The sequence below is a fragment of the Notechis scutatus genome, chromosome 1 (assembly GCF_049901735.1).
Source record: "Notechis scutatus isolate UNSWTSFEM ecotype Mainland chromosome 1, rNotScu1.2, whole genome shotgun sequence".
In the NCBI taxonomy this organism is placed as follows: domain Eukaryota; kingdom Metazoa; phylum Chordata; class Lepidosauria; order Squamata; family Elapidae; genus Notechis; species Notechis scutatus.
Genome location: NC_142009.1, coordinates 18,313,914 through 18,340,718, shown reverse-complemented (window position 1 = coordinate 18,340,718; position 26,805 = coordinate 18,313,914). Strand labels below are relative to the sequence as shown.

Sequence of the window (26,805 nt, the reverse complement as noted above, 5' to 3'; positions counted from 1 at the left end):
CTTCTATCCCATAAAATTTACCCAGCCGATCATATCCTGCAGAGTTGATATTCTCCGGGTTTTTTCAAATTAAACAATGTCATCTGTTGGGACTCTGGAAGTACATCTTCGCTATAGCAGCATCTGCTCTCTGGAGCAAGGTTCCACACAAAATCCAGATGGCCCCCACTCTGCAGTTGTTCAGGTCTTTCCTAGAGATAGTGAGACCCTTTATTTCATTGCACTTGCTACCTTTTATCTTTGCCTTTTATACTTTATTTATTTTATTGTCATTTTTTTCTTTGCTTTACTGTGAGTCACCCAGAGCAGCTGACAATTGGGTGGCATACAAGTTTAATATTATTATTATTATTAAATCACACCACTGGACGTTTAGTGCTACCCAGATAATTTCTGGCAGCTTTAGTTAGACTGAGCATGTGTAATCCATGGGCAGCTATAAATCCATCCTTAGCATCCAATAGTATAACTGAGAGATCACTACATCTCTCCCTACATGTGAGAAAAGAACCATAGATACATTGCTCAGACACACTACTTTTAACTCTTAAAAAGTTCTCTATGCATATGTAAAATGCTGTTTGCTATTAAGTAAGAAAATTTAGGTAAAACCATGGATACAGTCAATATTTTTGCATATATACTAACATCTGGGTTCAAATTATGAATCATGTGTACACAAACTAAAGATACTGAGATCCCAGAAAATGAGGGTTGCCGATACTATTAATAAGGATACTTTCTTGTACTAATAATCTCAATAATAAAGCTTAGCTATTCCATTTTGGAAGAAATGTCTTATAATTGAATTACTGCAGTTTGTTGTAGTATTCTTATATGCGATCTATGCTAGAAATATATTTGTAACTTCACTAAAAGAAGGCAACTCAGAGTCACACAGATCCACTTCCACCTGAACCAGCTAATAAACAGATAAACATATCACGGGCAATTTAAAAACCAGAAAAATCAAGGACAGGAAAGAGCCCATACTTTGGGGATACATTTGGTTAAAAATTAAAAGGTCAGATGTTAAATAAGTGGGAATGGGTCAGAGGACTGTCATAAAAGTGAAGATGCTTCAAAAGAATTTCAATAGGACTAAAATTATGAGTAGTTAACTAAGAATTAACAGGTCAAATTTTTAGTGAACCTTAGAAAAAACAAACCTTCCTAATATGTTTAATTGCATCATCTGACAGCAAGGCAATGGCAAAGTTCTTTGCTCCTAATCCCTGCAGATCAGAGTCCATATTTTCACAGGCGCTCATAATTGCATTTAATAAACAACTCTAGTTTCCCTACTTTTAAATAAATAATAACATTGCTAGTTAAATGAACTCTACAATTTAATTTAGATTGATTCAGACCAATTATTGTGGACACTTTCCTTGGAATTGACCAGATTTCCAGAGTTTAATTTATAAGAGTTAAACTTCAGCTTCCAGAATAACTTCTATTTCCAAGAATGCTACAATAGGGCTCACAGAGATGGTCATAATTCAGTGCTTTATTTTAAAACACATCTAACGAGTCACCTAGAAAATATAAAAGGGAAACCAAAGTGTTGACATTCTAATGATGTGCAACATGTTTTACCTGTGCAGATGTTTTTTTTCCCCCGGTGCTTGGAGTTAGTTTGTTCTGGTTTACAGTCAGGGGTGGGATTCAAATTTCTTAACCACCAGTTCTGTGGGTGTGGCCTAATTTGTGGGTGTGGCTTGGTGGTTCATATGACTGGCTGGGCATGGCTTGTATATAAATATTGAATTTTTTTATAAAAAAAGAGCAACTTTTACCCAAAATCAGGCAGGCAAGCAGGCAGATTGAGTTGCTCACAGAATCACAGATTCACTTAAAGATCTATGATTCTGCAATCTGCTACCTGAGCCTGTCATATAAAATTTGCTAGCAAACTCACAAAATTAACTCACAACACACCATGTATGTAAATATTGATTTTTTTATTAAAAAAAGAGCAACTTTTACCCAAAATCAGGCAGAGCAGGCAAGCAGGCAGATTGAGTTGCTCACAGAATCACAGATTCACTTAGAGATCTGTGTTTCTGCCATCTGCTACCTGAGTCTGCACTGAATAATAGAAGCTTCAGGCTCAGCTCTGCTTTTAGATTGGTTAGAAAGCAAGAAATCAAAAGATTTCCTGCTTTCTAGCTAATCTAAATCTCCTGGCATAGAACAGCTGATGGTTGGGGGGAGGAAAAATAGCAACTTAGCAGGCAAGTTTGATGGCGCACATGCCAGGTAAGGAATGGGTGGGTGGGGCGGGGCCAGCCAGTGGTGCGATTTACAGATTCTCCGGCAGGTAGAATCCCACCCTGGCGAAAGTGCGTTTGCTTGCGCGCGTGTGTAGACCATTTCCTAAAAACCTCAGCTGTGCCGCCCAGACAAGCGCTGCACGAGGGTATGCAGCGTTTGAAAATCTTTCCTGCTTTTTCAACCTCAGCTGTGCCACGCAAAGCAGTTGAGGTTGAAAAAGCAGGAAATAAAAGACAACCAAGAGTCTGGGTGGGCGGCTGGGCCAAACAGAGCAGCAAACACTGAACCGGTTTGGTGTCTGCTGCTCTTCAGAGCTACCGGTTCTATAGAACCGGGCCAAACTGGTAGCATCCCACCCCTGTTTACAGTAGATATAGAAAGTCTACACACCTGTTAAAATGCCCAGGTTTTGACATGTTTGTCTTTATAAGACTTCAGTTTTGCCACATTATCCCACAGTACAGATATATGAATAATATGGGAGACTGTTATCACATATAGTACACAACCAGTACTCATCAGAACTTCCTGCAGTTCTTTTAATGTTGCTATAGGTCTCCTGGCAGCCTGCTGGAGCAGTTTTCTTATTTTTTAAATCAAAATTGGAGGGACATCCAGTTCTTGCAAATGTCACCTTTGTACCATATTTTCTCCACTTGTTGATGACCATCTTCACCGATGTCTTGGAATTTTTTTGTACCCTTTTGATTGTTATCTTCCAACAACAAATCCCTTTGACGCTTTCTCAGTTCTGTGCAGACCATGGCTTTTGCTGTAAGAGGCTACTGACCAAATGTCAGAGAAAGCCAACTAGAACACCTGCACTTGCAATCATTTTAATTGATAGCTGGTGTGTACTATTTAACATAAGTTTGAATGCGATTGGTTAATTCTGAACTTTGTCACACTTCTGCTTATAAGAGGGTGCAAATACCTATGCAGCCACATTATTCGTTTTTATTGTTATTAACCCCCCCCCCAAAGTTTTTGATTTGTTTTTCTACTGGAATTATGCAGTTTATATTAAATTAAATTAAATTATATTATATTAAAGGTGGAAAGAATTCTGAAGTGATATGATTTATCTTGATCTGGTTTTTTTACATCTCAAAAAACTGGCATTTTTTCAGGGCTTTCTATATCCACTGCATTTATGTTTCTCTAAATAGCACCAAATTGCTTTCTGAGAAACGTTATCAAAATATTATTTAAGGCAAAAATATGTACTGTATTTGTTTTGTACAGTACACTATTTATCCAAGTTGATGAGATATGACATCAATTTTTATTCTGAAAAATTACTACTAGAGAAGAAAAAGGAGGGTCCAAAAATTACTCAGAGATTACCTCTATTTTGTACTTTATATTGCTTCTTTTCCATGCTGACAAAGTCTGGGACTCACCAATTCACAAGTTTACAAAATTAGCCCAATGTTAGATTTAAAATGTTGCACAACAAAATCAACACAAGTTCTGCTCTCCAGATGCAGATGATCCTTGACTTATGACCACAATTGGGACTGGAATTTTTGTTGTAAGTCATTGCAATCATAAGTTGACGGAGCCAATTTACAACAATTATTACAATGGTTTTAAGCAAATCACATGATCATTACGCAAATCTAGCTTCCCCTAAGGGCACTTTTCCTAGAAATAGGCAAAAGAGCTGCAAATTGCAATCATATGACTACAGGATGTTCCAACTGGTTGTAAATTACTATAGGTTGTAAGTAACTTTTTCCAAGGCTGATGTAATTTTGAACCATGGTTAAACAAATGGTTGTAAGTCGAGGACTACTCGAATAAGTATTCACTCAGGTTATATTAGCATTAATAGTATTATTTATGCAGGTTTTAGTATCCTTTAAAAACTAATGAAAATATTTGAAAACTTGAGAGCATATGGAATAGGCACACACAGAAAAAGTTGCTATATATGGTAGCAGTTACCATTTACAAAACATCCATATCATGTAGTATTCCAACAAATGATTTCCCCCCAAAATTTATTAGTATTATTATTCCTAATAAATCAAACAGAAGTATAATAAAATAAAAATAAATGGTAGCAACAAACTATCTACCCAAACACTGTTCAGAAAAGTTCGTTAAGACAGTGTGCCTATGAACATTCTACTATACTAATTACTGATCTAACGAACTGCTTTTGTCACAAATTATTGCTACTAGAGGCAGCCTCAAATATTAAGCAACAGAAAGCTGCCCTCCTGACTCCTCTATACTAACTGCAAGAATTGTAGAAAGAATTCTAGCCAGACGCTCTTTACCTAGTCATGGCAAACATGGCAAATTCAGGATCAACATTATCTTTAAATATCTACTTGCATCCAACACAGTTCTTACAATATCTTGCAACACTAATTTAACTGAGAGACTCCAGACTTTGTCACAAATCCTCATCTGCAATTAAAAAGTCAATCCTACAGGCCCTATGACCAACAAATTTATTTATTATGATCTGCCACAATAAATTTATGTCAGATGACATATTATTCTCATTTTTGCTACAATAAATACCTGACAGAAAATACCTTATAACACAAACATTTTACATATTGAAGATAGCAATACATTTTTTTAATGCTGGTTCAAAGGACAGCTGAAATTGGAATGCAAGTGCCAGCAAAGAGAAGGGGGTTGGGAACATTATCTGCACAAGGGAGTTCCCTCTTAGTGCAGCCAAGCATAGGAAACTAGCACAGGGAAGCCTGAATTTCCTGATCAGTCTGCATGCGTGTATGTAGAAGGGGGAGAATCACCAAGGCCCTCATTGCAAAAGAAACTATAGCAAACAGAGCCTACTTTGGTTTTGTAAAGGTTTGAAAAAGGATTCATATCTATAAAGATATTACGATACCGTTACAGATATGCAGATTGACATATAAAATTACTGTACTTGCAACTTTCAAAAGGAATCTTGGCCAATATATTCATATTGTCATCTACGCTTGGAAATGTCCATATTTGTAATATTCATTTTAAGCCAGTATTACTCTTTAGCTTTTATTATCCATATTTAGCATTTATTGTGGATGGTTCACATATTTAGCTGGGCTTGCAAACTAAGCTGAAAATTAGAATCACCAGCATCTGCATTTCAACGATTTCATACATGTGTGCAAAATCAAATAGAATGTCACTCAATGCTTGCAGTCAAAAAGAGTAGGTCTTGCTTATTAGGCTGCTAACACAATCTTAATGGTTCAGTTCTAACCCTGGAACATTGAGCAGTGAGTGAGGGATCACAGATTTACACTGCTGCAGAAATAACTGCCTTTTCCTGCACTCCAGAATGAGAGGGAGAATGGGACCTTCATACTTGCCAGAATGTAGAAGCACTCATAAATCATTATTTTGTATGTATGCCATTACCAGTTTAGGAGATCAGCAGGAAAGAACCAATGAATATTGATACATGTAATTTCACTTGCTGGAACAGAAAATACGATGAAGAAGTTGAAGGTATACCCAAATTATGATTGGAGAATTTTTTTTTATTTTGCTTTTAGAAATAGGTTTGATGATATTGTTTTTGTTGATTGTTGTTAGCCATCCAGAGTTCATACATATGGGTTGCTATATAAATTTTCTAAAATAAATGTAGGCATCTATACTGTACTATTTATAATGAGTTGTGTAACAAAGTACAATAGTATCTCACATTCAATTAAAACTAGATTTCAGAGAATACTAGAAATAACTCCTAATTTCAAAAGCTTTAAAGTATTATGAACTTAAGTTCTCTAATGCCAATTCTAATCACTGATCCAACTGACAGAATTTCTCCAAAGTAATGACTACTAAATGTTTTTACACAAGTTTTACACAAGATATTTAACTTGGGGCATTTCACATGCATACTGGTACCACTGAATGCAGGTCTCCATTAAAAGAATAGCAACTTTGATTTAAAAAATGATCAGCCAGGATTCTGCCATATGTTTAGGAAGGATGGAGTGTTTCTTGTAAGAGTCACCAAACTGATTCATATACTGCAGTAAGCATAATTTAATCACAACTTATTAGATAAACACAAAATACTAAGCAAAACCCGAATACATTATAACTTAATGAACTGTGTACACCTAGTCATCCTGTAGCATTCAAAGGATAAACAATTCTATTTATGTGCATGTAAACTGATTGCTTCAGTTTATTCCAGCCTTGAAAGAAGCTACAAGTTTTATCCAGCCACCTAAGCAGACTAAGATCATTACTTTAGTTTAGTACCCTGGAAAAATCTCCAAACTACAGCTTATCAGTATTATGATAATGGAAACAACTCTCAGCAAGTTCTCTATATTGACAGTAGTGAAACAATTAAGAACACTGGAATCATAATTAAGATTTTTTCTTAAAATGCCTTTCTTGTTCTTATTTAACTGCATAAGATCAGATACTTTGGTTTCTCAATGTACAGCTTGATATTTTATATGGTGGAAAGTTAAGTGTGCTTCAGATTTAACACTGTTATACAAATCATCTGATAATTGTTGCAATTTCTTGTACTATATTAAAAATGTAGTTATTTACTACTGTGTCACAATATTTGATTTGCTGAATGTGGGTAGCTTCAGGAGCAAATATTCATATACTTTTATTAAGACTGATAAAGATGAATTTGATTTTTGGGGACACACACACACATTTAGGCACAGTATAGAGTTTGGTATCCCTCTATCCATATATCTACAAGTCCCAACTCAGATTAGTTTGCTGTGACATTTTTTTTTCTAAACAAACAGAATAGATGTATTATAGGTGTTTATATAGTCCTTGACTTACAAGCATAATTGTGATGAGAATTTCCATTGGTAAACAAGGTGGTTAAGTGAGTAATGTCTGATTTGCAATCTTTTTTGCCATGGTTATTAAGCAAATCTGGCTTCCCCACTGACTTTGCTTGTTGGAAAGCAGTTAGGAAGGTCACAAATGGTGATCACATGACCCCAGACACTGCAACTGTTGTAACTACCATACCAGTTGCCAAGCGCCTGAACTTTGATTATGTGACAACATGGATGCTACAACAGTCGTAAGTGTGAGGACCAGTTGTAAGTAATTGTTTTCCCAGGTTGCTGAACAACTTCAAAAGGTTGCTGAACAAGAACTACCTGTATTTTACTAAATTTCCCAAATATCCACAATTCATTGAAAAGGAAATTCCATGTAAATATATATCTATTTTACAAAACAGTAGAAAAAGTTTTAATCCTTTGTTGAAAAAAAGCTATCTGCCCTGTTTTGATTCTGACTTTTCTGACTTTTCAGCAAATGATTGCATTTCTTTACACCATCTATAAGTTTAAATATAACTTTAGAAGACACTTCGATGTTGGAGTAGCCCTATGGACTATTTTCATGCAGCAATAATTCTTCCATAACATTTAATAAGTTCATTTTACACTACTGCAGGAATTCATTCTCAATTGAATTTATACAGCCATTCAGTGCTTTTAAGTCAAGGTCTTTTTGTATAGATCATACTATTCCTTATCTTTGTAATAAAATAAATGTTTCTATACCAGAAAAAAAGTATTCAGGTTTGATTCATCAAATTTTAAGAAAATATGTTAATAAGGAATTTCAACTTCTTGACAGGAGAAATCAGAGGCCATAGATGTGCATGTTTTTTAAAAATCCAATGGACTCACAAGGTGAGGAGAAGAAAAGACCTGACACATTCTGTTATTTTCACATTGCTGTTGCTTTCTTTTTTAATATGGCAGTGAGTAGCATATAGTATGGAGCTACTAGATATGCAATGCCACTCTAATTATACAGGCAACATACTTACATGTCTGATATAATTGCTAGGACAGACCAAGCTCAGCCGTGTCCCTCCCCCCACCATTACTTGCTAAAATGTTAGTCAAGCAAGACTGGTCAGTCAAGGGACAAAGAAAAAGGGGGAGCGAGTAACTGTAGATGGAAATTAAAAAAATAAAATCGGTAATAGATTACAAATGCCCTGAAATTTGTAATGCAATCCTGTTTTAGGTTTCAGGTTCTGTCACCCATTTCCCAGGTAAGATCTCTGACAAGTTATGTCCTTTATTTCCAATTACAGCCAGGAATAGACTTGGCAGTAACCCCAGCAAAGAAAAAAAAAGTTGAAGACTGCAATAGCTCCTCTATTATGAATTTGAAACAATGATAATTAATCCCCCTGCAACCCACCCCAATACTGTACTCCACAGATGTCAGCCCTACTCTGCTTTGTTCAAAACAGGCAATGTACAATCTCATTTTGCACTGCACAGGAGGCATTCAAGACAGCAGCTCACAAATCTTCTCTAAACAGATAAGATGTTTGACTGCATATTAAACAGGTGAGCCCAGTAGCTATTAATGAATCTTCTAATGTCTAAAGTGTAACCTTAATCAAGTCCTTATAAACAATAGCCAAGCATCTTCCATAGGATTACAGCATTCATGTTTTCTCCCGTTTCCCTGATGCAGGCAATGTATACAACTCACTAGGTTTTCTCTTTCTGAAAAAGTTTTTTTCTATCTTTGATGCATTTAATAGTTACTGCCTAATAACTTCTACATTCTTAAGTGTTATATATCCTCATCTTCCATATGCTCTTTACACACCACCTTAACTGCACAAGACATTTTTGCTTCCCATCCCAGCCATTCAACAACCTATATCATTCACTTCTGCAACAGGATATCCCAAGAGGACCATTTGAGAATTCCACAGGTTTTGATTACCTGTGAAGTTAAAACATATCCCAGAAAGCCACACTAATAAGTGACCTTTCTCATAGTACTGGAGAAAACACATTTTTCAGTTATGAGAAATTGGGTAACTAGAGGGCATCTTTTCATTTATTCAGAGTATCCTAAATTTTAACCTGTCTTTCCTTTCCGTCTTTCCCTCATTTTGGCACTCTTAGTTAACTCTCAAGTTGCTTGAAACTGTTGACTTTACCTCACATGATCAGGTATGGCACAAAATATCTATTTCCGTCTGGGTTATTATTTGCCAATTCCCCTCATGACCTTCTACAGGGGTAGTAGCAAACTGACTGGTATCACACACCCACACACACAAAATAACCTTACCACTTTTCATTTCCCGTCTGGGACTCGGGCCTCTGCACCTCCAGCTTTCCTCTGCATACTCCAAGCCACTCCCCCTTTCTAACAGCTCCAGATTCAACCCCCTCTTGCCAGCCTCTGCACTAAAAGGCTCCAGGAAGATTAGACAGCGTTGAAAAGCCAGCAAGGCACTTTCTTTGAATCTTCAACTTCCACAAAGAGGCTGTTTCTTACTCCAAGGGCTCACCCGTGACACCTTCACTTACCATCATGCCTTCCTTCCCAACCGATTCACAGGCGCCTTGTTCTCTCTCTCTCTTCCCTCCCCACGACTGTACACCACACCAATGCCCAGCGGCTCTTATGACTCCAATGACCTCCCCTTCCTTTTCCCTCATTCCTTCCAGATCACTCACCCCTTTCTTACTCTTTCACTAACCAGCACACCTCTTTCTCCAAGTTAAGAGCAACTCTGCTTCCCCCCTCATTAAACACGTTGGCCCCACTATCTACTTAGTCGCACCACGCCTCCCAACTCTTCGACACCATACTGCCTGCCTTTTAGCTCCCCATCGCTGCCCCCGGGGCCCTCCTACCTTGGCAATATTTAAACCTCCCTCCGTTCCCAAGTCTCCCTTTCTTTCCTCCCTGTATGAAAAATATCAAGACACCCCCCCCCCCCACGCGAGTTTCTCAATGCCCTATATTCTCCCCCTCCCCCCAGAAATACACGAAGTTACTGCCTTCTCTTCAGGAAATTACCAGTCTTCCATTGTAGGCACAAAAGACACTTTTCCCCGGCTATCTTTTGACCCCAAAACCGGTCCCTTCCGCCCCAAGCCCTGTTCTCAACCTACCCCGCGTCTTACCTCACAATTACCCCCAACCCCAACTTTTCTTTTGGAAACTCTGCCCCACCCCCACCACCATCACCACCTCCGGCCCGCCTCACGGAGCTCCCCATTTCTCCTCCTCCTCCTCCTCTTCGACCACGTTTCAAAGCCGGCCCCCTTCTTCCCGGCTCGGGCTCCCCACACACCACACGCTTCAGCCCAACCGGGTCTCAGGGACGGCCCTGAAATACCGCCGCCCGGACTCACCTGCCAGCTGTCTCCGCAGTAGCAGCGCGGACTGGAGCTCCGTCATTCTCCCCGCCGGTGCCCGGGGAGGGAGTCTGGGGCGGCGGCGCAGCTGCTGCTGCTAATCCTCCCGCTCGTACGACTGCCGGGCTCGAGCCAGCCAGCCGGCGAGCCCTCGTCCCTCCCCGCTCGCGCCGACCCCGCCGCCGGGGGCCTGCCTGCCCGCCCGTCCTCTCAGCGCCGGCGCCGCCGCCGCCACAGCAGCGCCGCGAGTCCCTCCGCCAAGGGGGGGAGGGAGGGGGATAAGGGGAGGGGGAAGTACGAGGAGAAACTATTCTGAGCGGATTCGGGAGCAGCGCCGGACCAGGCGTGTGTGTGTGTGTGGACGGGGGGGAAAAAAAGCGCACGGGAGGGCGCTCAACGCTGCCGCTCGCCCCGCGTCTGCCGCTCCAACACCTTCCCCTCAGCTTTCTTTTCTCTTCCCCCCCACTCTCTTTCTCCTCCCCCTTCACGGAATTTCACTGCACTCGGGCGCTGCGACACGCAGGCGCACAACTCCCTCGGCGCATGCGCTCCTTTCGCAGATGGCGCTTGCGCTTCCTCTTTTCTTCTTTCAGCTCGGATTGCCCAGCGATGGCGTGGCCGCCATGTTTGGAAGGTCGAACTCATGGCCATGTAAGGGAAGCAGGGCTTGAGCCGCTCCGGCGCGCGCCCGAGGCAGTCTGTACGAGCGCGCGTTGGAGGCATTATTTATTTATTTATTTATTCGCCGGCCCTGGCGCCATCTTGGGAAGGGCAGAAGCCTCCTGGTTTAGTTTTCTATAACCCTAAAAGTTTGGCAAAGGAAGAACGGGCAGCATTACTCTTCGTTTCTCCCCCGCCCCCCGCGCGCTTTCCAAGTTATGCAAATATGATGAGGCTTTCGGTTTCCCATAGAACGTTACACTGCATTTTAGCTTTTTTTTAAAAATCGTCTCATATTTTTCTAATTGCCTTCCGGTAAGCGGGTTTTCTAAATCAGTTTTGCACGCAAAACGTTTTAACGGGTGAAGATGATACACAAAATCAAGGATCTGTTAAAAACATTCCCTTCTAAACTTATTAACCCTTCAGAAATAAATATCAGGGGAGCCTCTCCCCTCAGTCCCTAGCACAGTTTTGAACAAACTCACATTTCTGGCAGTTGTAACAGAGGTGTCCTCCCCCCATGCTTGTGAAAAATATTTGAGATTGGTCATCTTGTGACAGTTTGATATATTTGTACTTCATAAATTCAGAACTGAGCCAATACTTTTTTTTCTATAATATTTTATTGTCTTTCAGAATTGTTATATATTGCATGCTACCGTACTTGGGATTCTCAACCCAGTTTTATCCTGAACAATTTTAAGAGGTAGGTTGAAGGAAGAGTGATTATGCCAGAAATATTGTGGTTCCCTGTTGATTTGAATCTGATTGATTGATTTAAAGATTTATAAAGCTGCTCAACTCAGCCACAACAGTTAAGTACTGCCTTGTCTCATTAGTTAAAATAATGTATAGAAATAAGATTCAATATTAATCATGAATTAACCCCCTCCCAACAAGTTATTTCATAATCTAGGACTAAGCCTAGCCCTGCCAAGCCCAGAGCTATCCAAAGGTGAAAATAAAGATAGCGTCATGACTAATTTGGCAATATTAATTTATTTTTATTATCCACTTCACTTTGTAAATGTTGTTACTGAAAAATAAAATGTTTTTTACTTTTTAGATTCTGTATGTATTTTATCTATTTTATTGTAAGCTGCCTGGAGATGGAAGGCTATATAAATCAATTTTTTTTTATTTTTAGATTGTATATTTTATCTAACTTTATTGTAAGCTGCCCAGAGTCATATAAAGGTCAGATGGATACCTCCATAAATTAATCAATCAAATAAAATGCACTTCAAAAGTAAGAACTGATCTTTTAAAAGCCAGTTTGTTATAATGATTAAGGTATTTGTGTAGGCATGAAAGCCTGCTGGGTGATTTTCGTCCAGTCACTTACTTTCTGCTCAACCTACCCCACAGGGTTATCGTTGTGAGGAAAATAGTTTGACAAAGGATTGTTATGTATGTTCAATGCCTTGAATTACCTATAAAGTAGTAAAGGAGAGATAAAAATCTAAGAATCAAATTTGAAGGCTACATCTATCCAATGAAACTCTGGATGCTGAACATGCCATATAAAATACCACCAATAAAACAAACAAAAACCCAGGTTGAAGACATTAAAAACACAAAACATCTCTATCACACATCCATGCTGGAGCTTCCAAACATTGGCCAATTGCCAATGCATGGGGGAGGAACTAAGTTCATGGATCCCAAAGGCTTGTAAAGTTGGAGGGGTTCATAGTTTTGGGAGAAGAGGTGGAACTTGGCTCAATAGCAGTAACTGCGAGAGAGATCAAGTGGACAACCACTTAAATATGTGATAGCAATATGTTGCAGCTGCCAAGAAAGCCAATGCAGTCCTAGGCTGCACTAACAAATGAATAGAATCAAGATCATGTGAACGGTTAGTACCACTTTATAATGCCTTGGTAACAGGTGGTATTCAGCAGGTTCTGACCAATTCTAGAGAACTGGTAGCAGACATTTTGAGTAGTTCGGAGAACTGGCAAATATCACCTCTGAGTGGAGATTTTACAGTATCCTTCCCCTGCCACGCCCACCAAGCCATGCCCACAGAACCAGTAGTAAAAAAAATTGAATCCCACCACTGCTTGGTAAGACTATACTTAGAATATTGCATCCAGTTTTGGTCAGCACAATATAAAAAAGATGTTGAGACTCTAGAAAGAGTGCAGAAAAAAGTAACAAAGATGATTTGGGGACTGGAGGCAAAAACATGAAAAACAGCTGAAGAAATTGGGTATTTCAATGTCTATTGAAAAGAAGGACTGGGGTGACATGATAGTGTTCCAAAATGTAAGGGAGTCAACCTATTCTCCAAAGCACCTGAGGACAGAATAAAAAGCAATGGATGGAAACTAATCAAGAAGAGAAACAATCTAGAACTAAGGAGAAATTTCCTGACAGAACAATTAACCAGTGGAAAATTGGCCCCTAGACGTTGAAGAGGCTCCATCACTGGAGGTTTTTAAGAAGAGATTGGATAGCCATTTGTCTGAAATGGTGCAGGGTTTCCTGTTTGGGAGGGACAGGGTTGGACTGGGGGGTCTTTAGGGTCCCTTCCAACTCTGTTATTCTGTTATTCTTTCTATGATCATATGTATCCATCCCCTCAAGCCCAAAAAAAATCTAGAATAGTATATGATCTCCTGCCATGGGCAGGGGATTTGGACTAGAAGACCTGCAAAGTCTCTTCCAACTCTACTATTTTATGTTCTATTACTTATAGCCAGAAGCATATATTAGACTTAAATAATAAACCACTCTACCAAGATATATATTATCAACCCACAAATTAATGTGCCACATAATAGCCCATCATGCTGTACAAATCCAGTTGATAAATTGCTGAAGATCAAAATGTTAAATTCATCTTTACAGTTCAAGCATTATAAAAGGTAAAATTACATTACATTTTTAAAAGGGTAAATAGTCCAGAAGACAGAGAGTGGAATTAGAAACCTAGAAATAAAGAAGGAAGAAATTTAACCCTATTCTCTCATACTATAATCTTGATGAAAATTACTAATCGAAAGTTGTTATTTGCACTGCAGGAGAGAAAAACCTCATAGATACCAAAACGTAATTCAGAGCTTACTCCAGAGTATTTTGAAATTAATTCCAGACTTGGTTCACCTAAACTATAATGTAATTTGTTTCATTTTGGTTTAGCAAGTTGAATGAGCTTAACCATTGTGGTTTGTACTCTACTACCAGTATGTGATTTAATGTGTTGCTTGCACCCAGCCAGTTATAATTTATTTAACAAACTGATGAAGTAAATCTTGGCTAGGCATGGATGAATGCAATGCCAGACTGAGAAGGGAATCTTGTTCTTAGTGCATGTGGAAATAAGTACGTGAGCAGTAATGTTCACATCAGGGAAGAACTGTTGCAGGAAAATGTTTTTAAACAAAAGTTCATTTCATTCTGGCTTTTAAACAAGTGGGTGTCAGGAGTGAACAATTGGGTCTACATGTGAAGAATTCAATTAGCTGATTTATTATTCAAGCCTATACACAAGAATCTTCTCAGACTAACAGTTTGCAGTTGGATGAGACTAGATAAGATTCAACAGCATTCAAGGGGGAGAGTCTAATTTCAGTCTCTTGTGCCCATGTAGGGATTCTCGACTAAGTCCTGGTTTGACTCTTCCCCCTGGCTTGGCCAGTCTCTCTTCTACAGTGAAAGACCAATGCTGAAGGGTAAATACAAAAGTTGGAAGTACATTTTGACAATTTGTAAGCTGACAAGACAAGACTATCCTAACTGGAAGTACTTGGAGCTAATTTTTCCTCAAAAATTGCATTCACTGCGAATACTGTTATATATTTTCAGTCAGTACTTCATACTTAATCTGTGGAATTCATTACCACAAGACAGCAATAGCCACTAATTTGCTTGGCATGTTGAATAAAATTCCGGAGAGTATTTCTATCAATGACTATTAGTCTTGAAGATCCTCTAGGATAGCAAGCAACATCCTTTGCATTGCTAACATTATCAGATAACAAAATGGCATATCACTCCCAGAAGCTCTCAGGGTGCTTCCTGCCTCCCTGCTCACTTATATTTATTTATTCTTCCTGGACAAATAGGCAACAAGATACTCTTGTTTTCTAAAAATATTTATGGATAGTGGGTCCCAGAAAAATTCTTGGAAATAAAAATAATGTAAAAAAAAAAACTATGTGGGATCAAACCAACATTTTGTTTCTTATAGTGGCCAGTAAGATGCTTTAGGAGAGGCTGCCACAAAAAGGAGGAGATCAGTTTATTTTCCAAAGCACCAGAGTGCAGGACAAGAAATAATGGATGGAAACTAATCAAGGAGAGAAGCAACCTGGAATTAAGGAGAAACTTCCTAATAGGACAAGTAACCAGTGGAATAGTTTGCCTTCAGAAGTTGTGGGTGCTTCATCACTAGAGGTTTACAAGAAGAGACTGGATAGTCACTTGTCTGAAATGGTTTCCTGCCTGAGCAGAGGGACCTCCAAGGTTCCTTCCTGCTCTATTCTGATTGGTTGTTTGGAGTGCCAAAGATGGAGAAATAGCCCTCTCAAATCTCTGTCAACTCCTTGCGATATATATTCAGAGCAGTGGTGGTATTCGACCAGTTCTGCCTGGTTCTGGAAAGCCGGTAGCAGCAATGAGCAGTGGAGACCGAACCGGTTCTTTTCGCTGCTCTGTGTTTGGCCCTCCCGCCCGGGCTCTCATACTCACTTTTATGGCCAGAATTCAAAGCACAGCTGCTTTGCGCGGCGCAGAATAGCGCCGTGTGGCAGCTGCTGCAGCGACCAGCATCGTGCAGGCTTGCAGGAGGCAAGTTAGGCACTCTGCGCCTGCTCAAAGTGCGTGTTGGCGCGCGCGTGCACACAAAGTGTGCATGCGTGCAAAGCGCGGCCACCAAGCTACACCCACCAAACTGGTGGCAACTTTATTTAAATACCACCACTGATTCAGACACATGCTACCTTTAATCTAGAAATAATTACTGTAATAGCTCTTGATAGATCCATCCTTCATTAACTTATGCCCTTTGAAAGCCATCCAAGATATGGCCTTCACCTGCAACTTGAGGTGACAACTTCTACAAATTAATTGTATGCTTTGTTATTTCTTTTGTCTGCTTTGAATCTTCTTCCCTTCTGCTTCACTGGATGGCCTCTGTTGCTAGTGTTCTGAGATAGGGAGAAAAACTTATCCCTGTTCACTTTCTCCATGATTTTATATCCCTCTATCATTTTTTTTTCTAAGTTAAAGTGTCCCAAACATTTTAATCTCTTCATGAATTCCCTGGTCATTATGTTTGCCTCTACACATTTTCTATTCACAGTTTGCCTGAGTGTGCATTGTTTTACATTTATTTAAATTCAACTGCTTTTAGCACTTTCCTGAGCATTCATCCACTGAAGAGATTCTTCCGGAGCTCCTCATGATGCTAAATATTTTGGCATCCTCTATAAGACCTTCTTCAGCTCACTGTTTATCCTGAGTCAAGATCTGATCCTTCAGGCTGGCACTTTTTTCACAGCATGACATCTTCCCATTTATATTTTCATTAAAAGCATCTTTGGTACAGCAGGGAGCCTAATGCTCATATACATTGTATTGAAGATGCGAGCCCTAGAGCAACATTATGTCAGACCCTAAAGGCACTGTGAGTGAATTAAATCATCAGATACCTCTATGAATGTTTTTGCGATGTACTCATCTATTCTCAGGGAGGGAGGGAAGGAAGGAAGGGCTAAACAAAATAAAATAAAATAAAACAAAATAAAAACAATACTTCCTCCTGCAGGAGATTAAAACATAATACACAAAGGAACAATTAAAAACAATGTTGAATAAAGATAAAATGATCCAAAATAAAGCCACCTGTTGTAAAACAAGACAGCAATAGAGTAATAAAAAATAATAATAAAAGCATTTTATTTTAAAAGGGTAACTATTCATGTTGCAAATGCCTGGATGAAAACCTTCAGTTGTTTCAAACAAGAATATGGGACTGGCTGTATTTTCCCATGGACAAATTACATATGTGAAATGGTGCCACTAAGAGGCCTTTTTTCTGGCTCTCCACACTGTGAGCTGAACCCACCAACATGCTCACAGAGCTGCCCCTGCTGATCTTAAAAAAAACGTATTGGTTGACTCTGGCTTTGCATACAAACCAGATCATCTGTATTTCTTTTTCTATGTACTTAAGCTTGCTACTCTCATAACTGCACCATTAGATGTTATGGTATGAAGCTTCTTCGTTCCCTGAAAAAATCCAAATTAAAGCATTTCCATTAGAGACCTGTCTAGTTCTGTAGAGAACCAAAGGGAAGGCCATCATCCTTCTAAGTAATTGGTTCCATCAATTTTTTCTTGTTGCCACAATTTTTTTTTAAATGATAGAAATATGTCTTTTTGTAAATTACCATACAACATATTTTCCCTCCTGTGATTATAAAGAATAGGTCTTATCTTCCTTCTATGCCCCAAAGGTGCATTTTTAAGAAGCAACTGGACTTTCTTGTTTTTCTCTGAAGGCATTTCACTTCTCATCCAAGAAGCATCTTCATTTCTGAAGAAACTTCTTGGATGGGAAGCGAAATGTCTTGAAGGAAAAACTAAGGAAGTCCAGTTGCCACTTGAAAAAGCACCATTGGGACAACCATGACTTGGATGAGTGAAAATCTCCATAGACCAGGGGTGTCAAAGGACTTTCTCGTGGGGCCTCTGGCGGCTAAAACGGGCTATGTGTGACCCCCCTCACACCTCATTTTCACCTTCCATGGGCTCCTGAAGCACTCTGCTAGCCGAAAAATGTGCCAAAAACTAGCTGAAAAATGGCCCCCCAAAGGGTCGAAAAACGGACTGAAAATGGGCTGCATGGCCTGTTTTTGGCTGGCAGAGTACTGCAGGAGGCCACGGAGGGTAAAAACAAGGTGCAAGGGGTGCCACATAGAACCCCCCCCTGCACCCCGTTTTGGCCAGCAGGGTGCTGCAGGAGAAATCGATAGATCCGTGATGGCAAATCTATGGTACGCAGAGCCACTTCTGCCGGCACGTGAGAGGTCACCGGGAAGAGCCCAGGCACGCACCGGGAAGACTAGGCACGCACGCCCCCAACTACCTCAATTCCAACTACTGCCGGCCTTAAATGCAAACTACTCAATGCAAGAAGCCTCGTGAATAAAATACCTGAATTTCTCATCCTCCTAAATATGGCTAACTTTGACATTATATTTGTCTGTGAAACATGGCTCAATGCATCTCTCCCGACTCCATTACCACAGTAAGAGACTATCATGTTTACCGATCAGATCGTGAAAATCGTCGAGGAGGTGGTGTTGCTATCTTCTATAAAAAATCCTTACATCTAAAAAATATCCAAGTTACCCAGGAGCTTGCTCTTCCTGAGACCATCATCTGTGAACTATCCTTAAATATCACAATTAGATTCTTACTATGTTACAGAGCACCTGATTATGACATCGAACATGTAAACAAGCTAAATACATTACTAACATGGGCTGCATCCTGCCCATACCCTTTTATCTTTCTTGGTGATTTCAATCTACCTCATATTGACTGGACCCTAAATGATTGTACAACTGAAATCATACACACAACCTTCTACAATGCTACTACAAATCTGGGACTGGAACAACTAGTAACCAACAACACTAGACTAAACAACTGCCTCGATCTCATCTTCTGCAATAGTTTGAATTTAATTTACGAATACAAACTAAAGAACCCTTTTCAGTAGCGACCACAATATGATTGACTTTTGTCTCAACATACGTCCACACAAAAATCACCACAATGATGTAATTCCCAATTGTAACTTCAAAAAAGGCAACTATGATCTTATACACAGCGATCTCTCATCCCTTGATTGGCAATCTCTATTCACTGGATGCAATACTGTTGAAGACCATTACAACATATTTTTACTTGAAGTCAAAGAGTCATCAAACTATATGTACCAACAACAACTCCCAAAACAAAACAAAAAAGCAGATTACCCATATCAATAAGGAAACTTCAATCCAAAAAGAGATCACTCTGGCGGAAAAACAAATCTGGTCACGTTGCCAATTTCAAAAACCGATACAAAAATTTATGCCACCAGATAAAGACCGAATGCACCAATTATCACATTAAACAAGAGGAAAACCTTCTAAGCACCAATTCCACCCGTGCTTTTTACAATTTTGTAAACAACAAACTAAAAGACTCAAGGTCCATCCCTCCCTTGATAGGACCTGATGGTAAAGACTGCAACGACGACACCATTAAAGCCAACATCTTTAACACATTCTTCGGCTCAGTATTTGTAAACAGCAATGGATCATGCCCAGTATTTCCTAGCCGTACCACAGATAACAACAATGATCTAATACATATCGATTTCACAGAAGACAATGTTGAAAAAGCACTACGCAACCTAAAACCATCTCTATCTATTGGACCGGATGGAATATGTGCCTACTTCTTAAGAAAGCTATCCACTGCCATAGCCAAACCTCTAAGCATAATCTTTGAAAAATCTTTCAGAACCAGCTCCTTGCCTAACCTATGGTCACAAGCCACAGTCATCCCCATCTTCAAAAAGGAGACCCAAGCCTAGTTGAAAATTACAGGCCAATCTCCTTATGCTCGTCACCTGTAAAGTCATGGAATCAATTATTAACCAATCCATCATCCTTCACTTAGAGACAAATAACCTACTCTCCAATAAACAATTTGGTTTCAGAAAAAAACTATCCTGTAATCTGCAACTCTTACACTGCAAAAACATATGGACGACACAACTCGACCAGGGCAAAGCAATAGATGCAATCTACATAGACTTCTGTAAAGCCTTTGATTCAGTGGTACACGACAAACTACTCCTAAAATAAAATCCTATGGTATCTCTGGACAACTGAATAACTGGATAGAAGCATTCCTGTCAAACAGACAACAAATGGTCAAAATCGGGAGCGTACTATCAAATCCAGTACCTGTCAATAGTGGTGTTCCCCAAGGCAGTGTTCTAGGACCAACTCTCTTCATACTCTACATAAACGACCTCTGTGATCATATTAAGAGCAATTGCGTTCTCTTCGCTGATGATGTAAAGCTGTTCAATACCACAGACAATACTGCTACCCTACAAAAGATCTTGACTATGTATCAGAGTGGTCAAACAAATGGCAACTTCAAATCTCAACAAATAAATGCTCTGTCTTACATATTGGCAAAAAAAATCAGAAAATAAAATACAAGCTGAATAGTCAAGATCTTGTTGATGACTCAAGCTCTGTAAAGGACCTTGGAATACTCACCTCTAATGATCTAAGTGCTAGAGCCCACTGCAACTACATAGCCAAAAAGGCATTAAGAGTTGTTAACCTAATCCTACGTAGCTTTTTCTCTGGTAATATCACACTACTAACCAGAGCATACAAAACATTTGCTAGACCAATACTCGAATACAGTTCATCAGTCTGGAACCCACACTACGTATCTGATATTAGCACAATTGAGAAAGTCCAGAAATATTTCACAAGAAGAGTTCTCCACTCCTCTACTCGTTGTAGAATACCTTATGCCACCAGACTTGAAATTCTAGAACTTGAAAACCTTGAATTACGCCGTCTTCGGTCTGACTTAAGCATGGTATATAAAATCATACATTGCAATGTCCTACCTGTCAATGAATACTTCAGCTTCAACCATAACAACACAAGAGCACACAATAGATACAAACTCAAAGTAAACCGCACCAAACTTGATTGCAGGAAATACGACTTCAGCAATAGAGTGGTCAATGTCTGGAATACTCTACCCGACTCTGTAGTTTCTTCCCCAAACCCCAAAAACTTTAACCTTAGACTGTCTACTATTGACCTCACCCCTTTCCTAAGAGGTCTGTAGGGGCGTGCATAAAGCGCACCAACGTGCCTACCGTCCCTGTCCTATTGTTTCTCTTATTCTTTTATTTTTCTTATATGTACCCATTTCATGTATTCACAACTATGTATACATTTATACTTATTATCTTGTAAACAATTGGCAAATCAAATAAATAAATAAATAAATAAATAAATAAAATAAATAAAAAGAGCCCAACTGCGCATGCGCGTGTGCTGCCCACCCGACAGCTGATTGTCAGGTATCTTGCGTGCATGCACAGGGGCGGAGGTGCATGGGAGATGCGCATGCATGCACAGAGACACGCGAGGTGTGTGGGGGTTCTTTTGCGCATGCGCAGGGGGCGTGAGGGGCCCCAATGCACATTGCCTTCTGGGTGGCATACACACACGTGCACAATTTTTGGCATGAAAGCCAAAAAAGGTTAGCCACCACTGCTATAGACCTATCAGCCTGACATCAATACCTAGGAAGATTTTGGAAAAAATAAGCAACGAATCTGCAAATACCTAGAGCAGGAGTATCAAACTTGATTTCATTGAGAGCCGCATCAGGGTTGTGTTTGACCTTGGGAGGGGCGGGGGGCGGCGTGGACAGATCAATGTGACTCATGTCAGTTCGCTTATGGTAGCCCAAGCACTCTGCCAGCGAAAATGCACACAGCCCTCCCAAGCTCTGTTTTCGCTGGCAGAGGCACTGCAGGTCAATGCTGTTTTCCAGGGTAGCCCTGCGGGCCAGAACTAAGCACCCAAAGAGCCAGACCCGGCCTATGGGCTTTGAATTTGACACCCTTGACCTAGAGGCAAACAAAGTCATAACCAAAAGTCAACGTGTTTGTCAAAAACAGATCATGCCAGACAAATTTTATCGCAGTCTCGGGATGTTTGCCGCCTTTCTGTCCCCTTGTGGGGTCGCCGCCACTGCTGGCGCCCCTGCTGGGATTGCAGCCACCACTGCTGTGATGTCTAGGGATGAGGCTTTCCCATTTCTGTCTAGTCGTTCCAATGGCTGTCGTCTCCCACCATCTGAGCCACTGCCTCTGGTGCCTTTAGATTCTGGAATGCATCCATCATATATCACATGGCTTGTTGCATGAGGAGGTCGGCATGGTGAGGTTCATTCTCTTCCTCCTCCTCATTTTCCAGTGCCTCCAGCTCCACTTTCCGTCCATGTCGCTGACTGCCTCAGGCGAGGGTGACTCCCTTCATCTTCCCTTCCCAATCATCCTTCTTCCTGACTTCTATGGGCCATCTGGGCTTTGCTGAGTCCCCCAGGCACACAACGTCCTCAGTCCACCTGCCGGAATTCAACCCGGGTTCAGCCTTGGTCAAGGCTTCACCCCAGCATTCAGCTTCCTCTTCATTGTTGCCACGGGTGGACATTGCACAGGTCTCATGGTAGGACAGGTGCTTCTCTGGGTTGACCACTTTGCAGACTCCACCTAATGTAAGGACCTGCCTCAGCATTCTTCTCAGGAAAAAAGTGGTATTTCAAAAGAAACTTGTATTGAGAGAAAGTGATTGCAGACTCAGGCAGAGCCTGAAAATTCCTGCACAAAGTGCTAAGCTGTTTTCCCCATTCAACCTCCACCCCAATTCCCCAGTCCACCAGTAGCCAATTTGATGCTGTGAAGGTGTTATGAGAACTCTGAAGTGGGAAGGTGATAATGGCTCATCCTCAGGATGCTGCAACCTTGGTAACAGGCTGGAACTGACTGGGAGGAGGTCCATTGCGCGGACTCACTCCCCCTCCCTAATTCCCATGCAGTTATAGCAAAAGTGAAACTATTCAAAACACCCAAGCCCATGAAACAACCCCCTCCCCTTTGCAATGGCAGCATCCTGGCAGCGACTTGACATCCATAAAGTAAGACCTGTGGCCACCCTTTTTAGGAAACATTTTGCATTCAGCCATTTATAGAATATTTCACGAGAAGAGTTCTCCACTCCTCTACTCGTTGCAGAATACCTTATGCCACCAGACTTGAAATTCTAGACCTAGAAAATCTAGAACTACGCCGTCTTCAGTCCAATCTAAGTACAGTATATATTATAAAATCATACATTGCAATGTCCTACCTGTCAATGAATACTTCAGCTTCAACCATAACAACACAAGAGCAAACAATAGATACAAACTCAAGGTTAATCGCACCAAACTTGATTGCAGGAAATACGACTTCAGCAATAGAGTGGTCAATATCTGGAATACTCTACCTTACTTTGTGGTTTTTTTTCCCAAACCCCAAAAACTTTAACCTTAGACTGTCTACTATTGACCTCACCCCTTTCCTAAGAGGTCTGTAGGGGGCATGCATAAGCATACCAACGTGCCTACCGTCCCTGTCCTATTGTTTCTTTTTTTTTTTTCTTATATGTATCCATGTATTCATAACTATGTTTTTACTTATACCAATTATCTTGTAAGCATTTGACAAACCAAATAAATAAATAAAATAGAACAGATAAGAGAAAGTTGAGTGTTGTTTTCTCTTAGACTTCTGACAACATGTACATAAAGTATAAAGGCAGAGAAGAATGGTAGATATGCCATGGTAGTTCATAGTCGTGTTTAAAATAAGGGTGACTGAAGCAGGTGAATTATGCAATATTGGGGAGCTATTAACTGAGACATTTTACACTGTGTTCAAGCCGAGTTTAACTATCTACACTGGAAATTAAGAAAACTTACACATGCCAGACAAAATTCAGCGCTAGGACTGTGTGCAGCACTTTGGATTCAGATCCTAGTTAAAGATGCAGCTGTTTTAGGGAATTGTGGACAGATTAACTTCTTCTAAGTCCTCCAAAGCTATCCAAATTTTGTACAAGCCCAGTCAAGACTTATCCACGTGTCAGGGTTCCAAGTAACATACCCATAACAAACAAAACTTTGAGGCAAGCAATTTCCTCAAAGAATAGGACATTGGACATATCGTATTGGCACGAGTTGGTGAAAACCGACTCTGAATATTCCTACAGTTTTCACCTGATTAAAAGTGAAAGTTTGTCACTTTCTCAAACCAATCAGTCACATGGTCCAATCAGAACGCTGTCCTGTTGCTAGGTGACTCCAGTCCCCTCCTCCTGAGCACCTGCAGGAATGTCCTTGGCTTCCATGAGAAAATATTTTGTTTTGGCTACAACACCCCAACTATCTCTATTCCCCTCTCCCTATCCCTCTTCCCTGGTGTGTCAGCTCTGAAGTCTCAAAATGGCCTCAGTCAGGCCAGCTTCCGGGTTGACACCATGTTTATCCCAAAGTAAATTTAATTAAATAAATAAATAGGCAATTTGACATGGAAAAGCTCACTGAGCAAGCAACAGAGAGCAAAGAACAAATTTCAGTAGAATTTGGCAGAAATGTGAAAGCATGTGACTCAGAGATGCAAAAAGAACAGGAATCACTCAGTGCCAATGCCAGTGCCAGAGAGTGAACAGCAGCTCTCTGATCAAACTATGCACAGAACATTGTAGAAGACACTCCGGGAGTCTTTGTGGTTAAATTGGGAGAAGATTAAAAGACAATGTTATTTGAAAATTCCAGTCTGGTTATCGACTATTGAAGCATTTTCCTATCCTATAATATACAAGAAGGAACAAACAGTTAGATATGGGGAAATATTGAATGAAAAGGGTGAACTTAAATCTATGCAAAAACTAGAGGAACAAGGTATAAAGATGAATTGGTTTTCATATGCACAAATACATTCAAGGTATGATAAAGATTTTAAAACAGAAGGTTTCTATGATAAATTGCCTGATCTAGATAAGATTTTGACAGGTACTGATGAAAAGGTGATTAAAAAACTGTATGGATATTTATTAGAAACTAAACTAGAAGAAGAACAAGTTAAAGAAACTATGATTGTTTGGGGGAAGAACTTTGGATATGGGATTGATTTAGAGAAATGGCAAAAATTGTGGTCTCAAAATTATAAAATGACAATGTCAACAGCTTATAGAGAAAATTTGTATAAGATGTTTTACAGGTGGCATTTCCCCCCGACAAGAATAGCAAGAATGTTCAAGAATAAATCCAGAACATTGTAGAAGATACTTGAGACCCCATGAATCAAAATAACCCAAGAACCATCCTAAGAAAAAAATATGTATGTCATGATGAGTAATTACTTAAAGAGGAGCTAAAGCAGCCGTATGCAGTCATGACATGTTGTTGTGTATGCAGACTTTCACAAGGTGACTGTATATATAGGATGTGATGAAATTACCAAGATTTTTTTTTCAAACTTACTAATAACTATTCTTTCACCTTGATCTACATCAGGATGAATGACACAGCCAGATGAGATCTTGGAAAACAATCTATGGTGACTCTAATGCCTTAGGCAAGAAGGTGAAAAATTGGGACCATGGATCATTTTAAAATCCAATCCAGTTAAGAGGCATGGAACAAGCAGAGAAAAAATATTCTGGAAGGCAACAAGTGCATCAGATGACCAGTCTTTCAAAGTGGCATGCAGTAGGGATAATGAGTGATCTCAATTATCCTGACCTCTGCTGGGAATTGAACTCTGCTTAGGGTCAGAGGAGAAACAATTCTAATCCCCTCTTGCTGACCACTTCATTGGTCAGAACATAGATGAACGATCAAGGCAGCCTGCTATTCCATGTGTAATCTTCATCAATGATGGGTAATTTGTTGAAGAAGCAAGTGTAAAGGATACCTTGTGTGAAAGTGATCATGTTCTTGAATTTGTGGTGTTTGAAGAAGGAGGGACTGAGAAGAATAACACCTGTACACGCACCTTCAGAAGCACTGATGGTGATGATCTCTAAGGGAAAGTAGGTTAGAGCCAAGCTTCAAAACCTGAAGCAGAAAAGTGTCCAGGAAGGATGGGAAATTCTGTGAAATGAGATACTGAAGATGCAACTTCAAGCAATCCCCACAAGAAGAAAAAGCATGAGGAATCTAAAAGAGGACAGTGTGAATACATATAGAGCTCTTTAGAAATGTTGAAAAGAAAAAGGATCATGTATAGGAAATGAAATTAAGGAACAGTAACCAAATAGAATTCTCCAGAAACTGGGTCAGAAAGGCTAAAGTTCAGAACTGCAAGAGGGACAGACGAGAGGGGAACAAAACACACAAAAAAAGAGTTTCTGGTTATGTTAAAAGGAAAGACAAAAAAGATGTAAGTTTATTATAAGAAACTGTGGCATTTGGACCCCAATGAAGCCTTTGATAAACTGCCTCATGATATTATTCATAAAACATGGGCTGGATGATATGATTATTATTAGGTAGTATCCCAATTGGCTGAATGTTTATTAATGGTTCGATTTCACCTTGAATAGAAGTACTGAGTGGAGTGCTATAGGGCTCTGTCTTGGGCCCCGTTTAATTAGTGAAATAGATGAAGGTGAAGTGAGGGAACACTAACAAAGTTTGCAGATGACACAAAGCTGCATCGATGGAAGAGCTGAAATAGATTCAGCGTTCACTTCTTCTGAATGGCAGTGGAACTTATGCATTGCAAGACTTCACTTAGAGGGCCATTAAGCGTCACGAGAACAAAGATATTGATAGAGCAAGTGATAGAGCTGCTAGATGAGCTACCAAAGCTTCCTGGGATTCCACTGCTGTTGTAGTCTTGAGCTCCAGAGGGGTCATGACATTGTCATCTTTGTTTATTCAGAATCAGCAGAAAAGCCTCTTGAAGGGTGATTAGCTTGATAGAAAGGTAGCCACATCTGGTTTAGATGTTATGAGAAATTGAACCCTATCTAGATGTCATCACAATGAGGTGCCCAGGGTCATGTAACTATGATCAAGAGCA

At 40.0% G+C, this 26,805-nt stretch overlaps 1 protein-coding gene and 1 long non-coding RNA gene across 4 annotated transcripts in view; one reads left to right on the top strand and one right to left on the bottom strand.

The window, feature by feature from the left end:
• The window catches only part of UBE2G1 (ubiquitin conjugating enzyme E2 G1), a 60,440-nt gene extending 49,736 nt beyond the window's left edge, over positions 1-10,704 (bottom strand). The window contains exon 1 of one of the 2 annotated variants that reach the window (XM_026672408.2): positions 10,449-10,704. In XM_026672408.2, coding sequence (XP_026528193.1) covers positions 10,449-10,494 — 46 coding nt within the window. In that variant the 5' untranslated portion in view covers positions 10,495-10,704. Of the gene's footprint in view, positions 1-9,372; positions 9,914-10,448 lie in introns of those variants that run through there. The other variant, XM_026672410.2, reaches the window with a different exon arrangement.
• A 337-nt stretch (positions 10,705-11,041) lies between these two features.
• Positions 11,042-25,314, top strand: LOC148132686 (uncharacterized). Of its 2 annotated transcripts, none has more exons than XR_015745777.1 (3): positions 11,042-11,102; positions 11,751-11,820; positions 25,293-25,314. It is a non-coding gene; the product is annotated as an uncharacterized LOC148132686 (long non-coding RNA). The 2 variants fall into 2 exon arrangements; XR_015745769.1 differs by lacking the exon at positions 25,293-25,314 and adding an exon at positions 16,477-16,508.
• Positions 25,315-26,805: the final 1,491 nt, after the last annotated feature.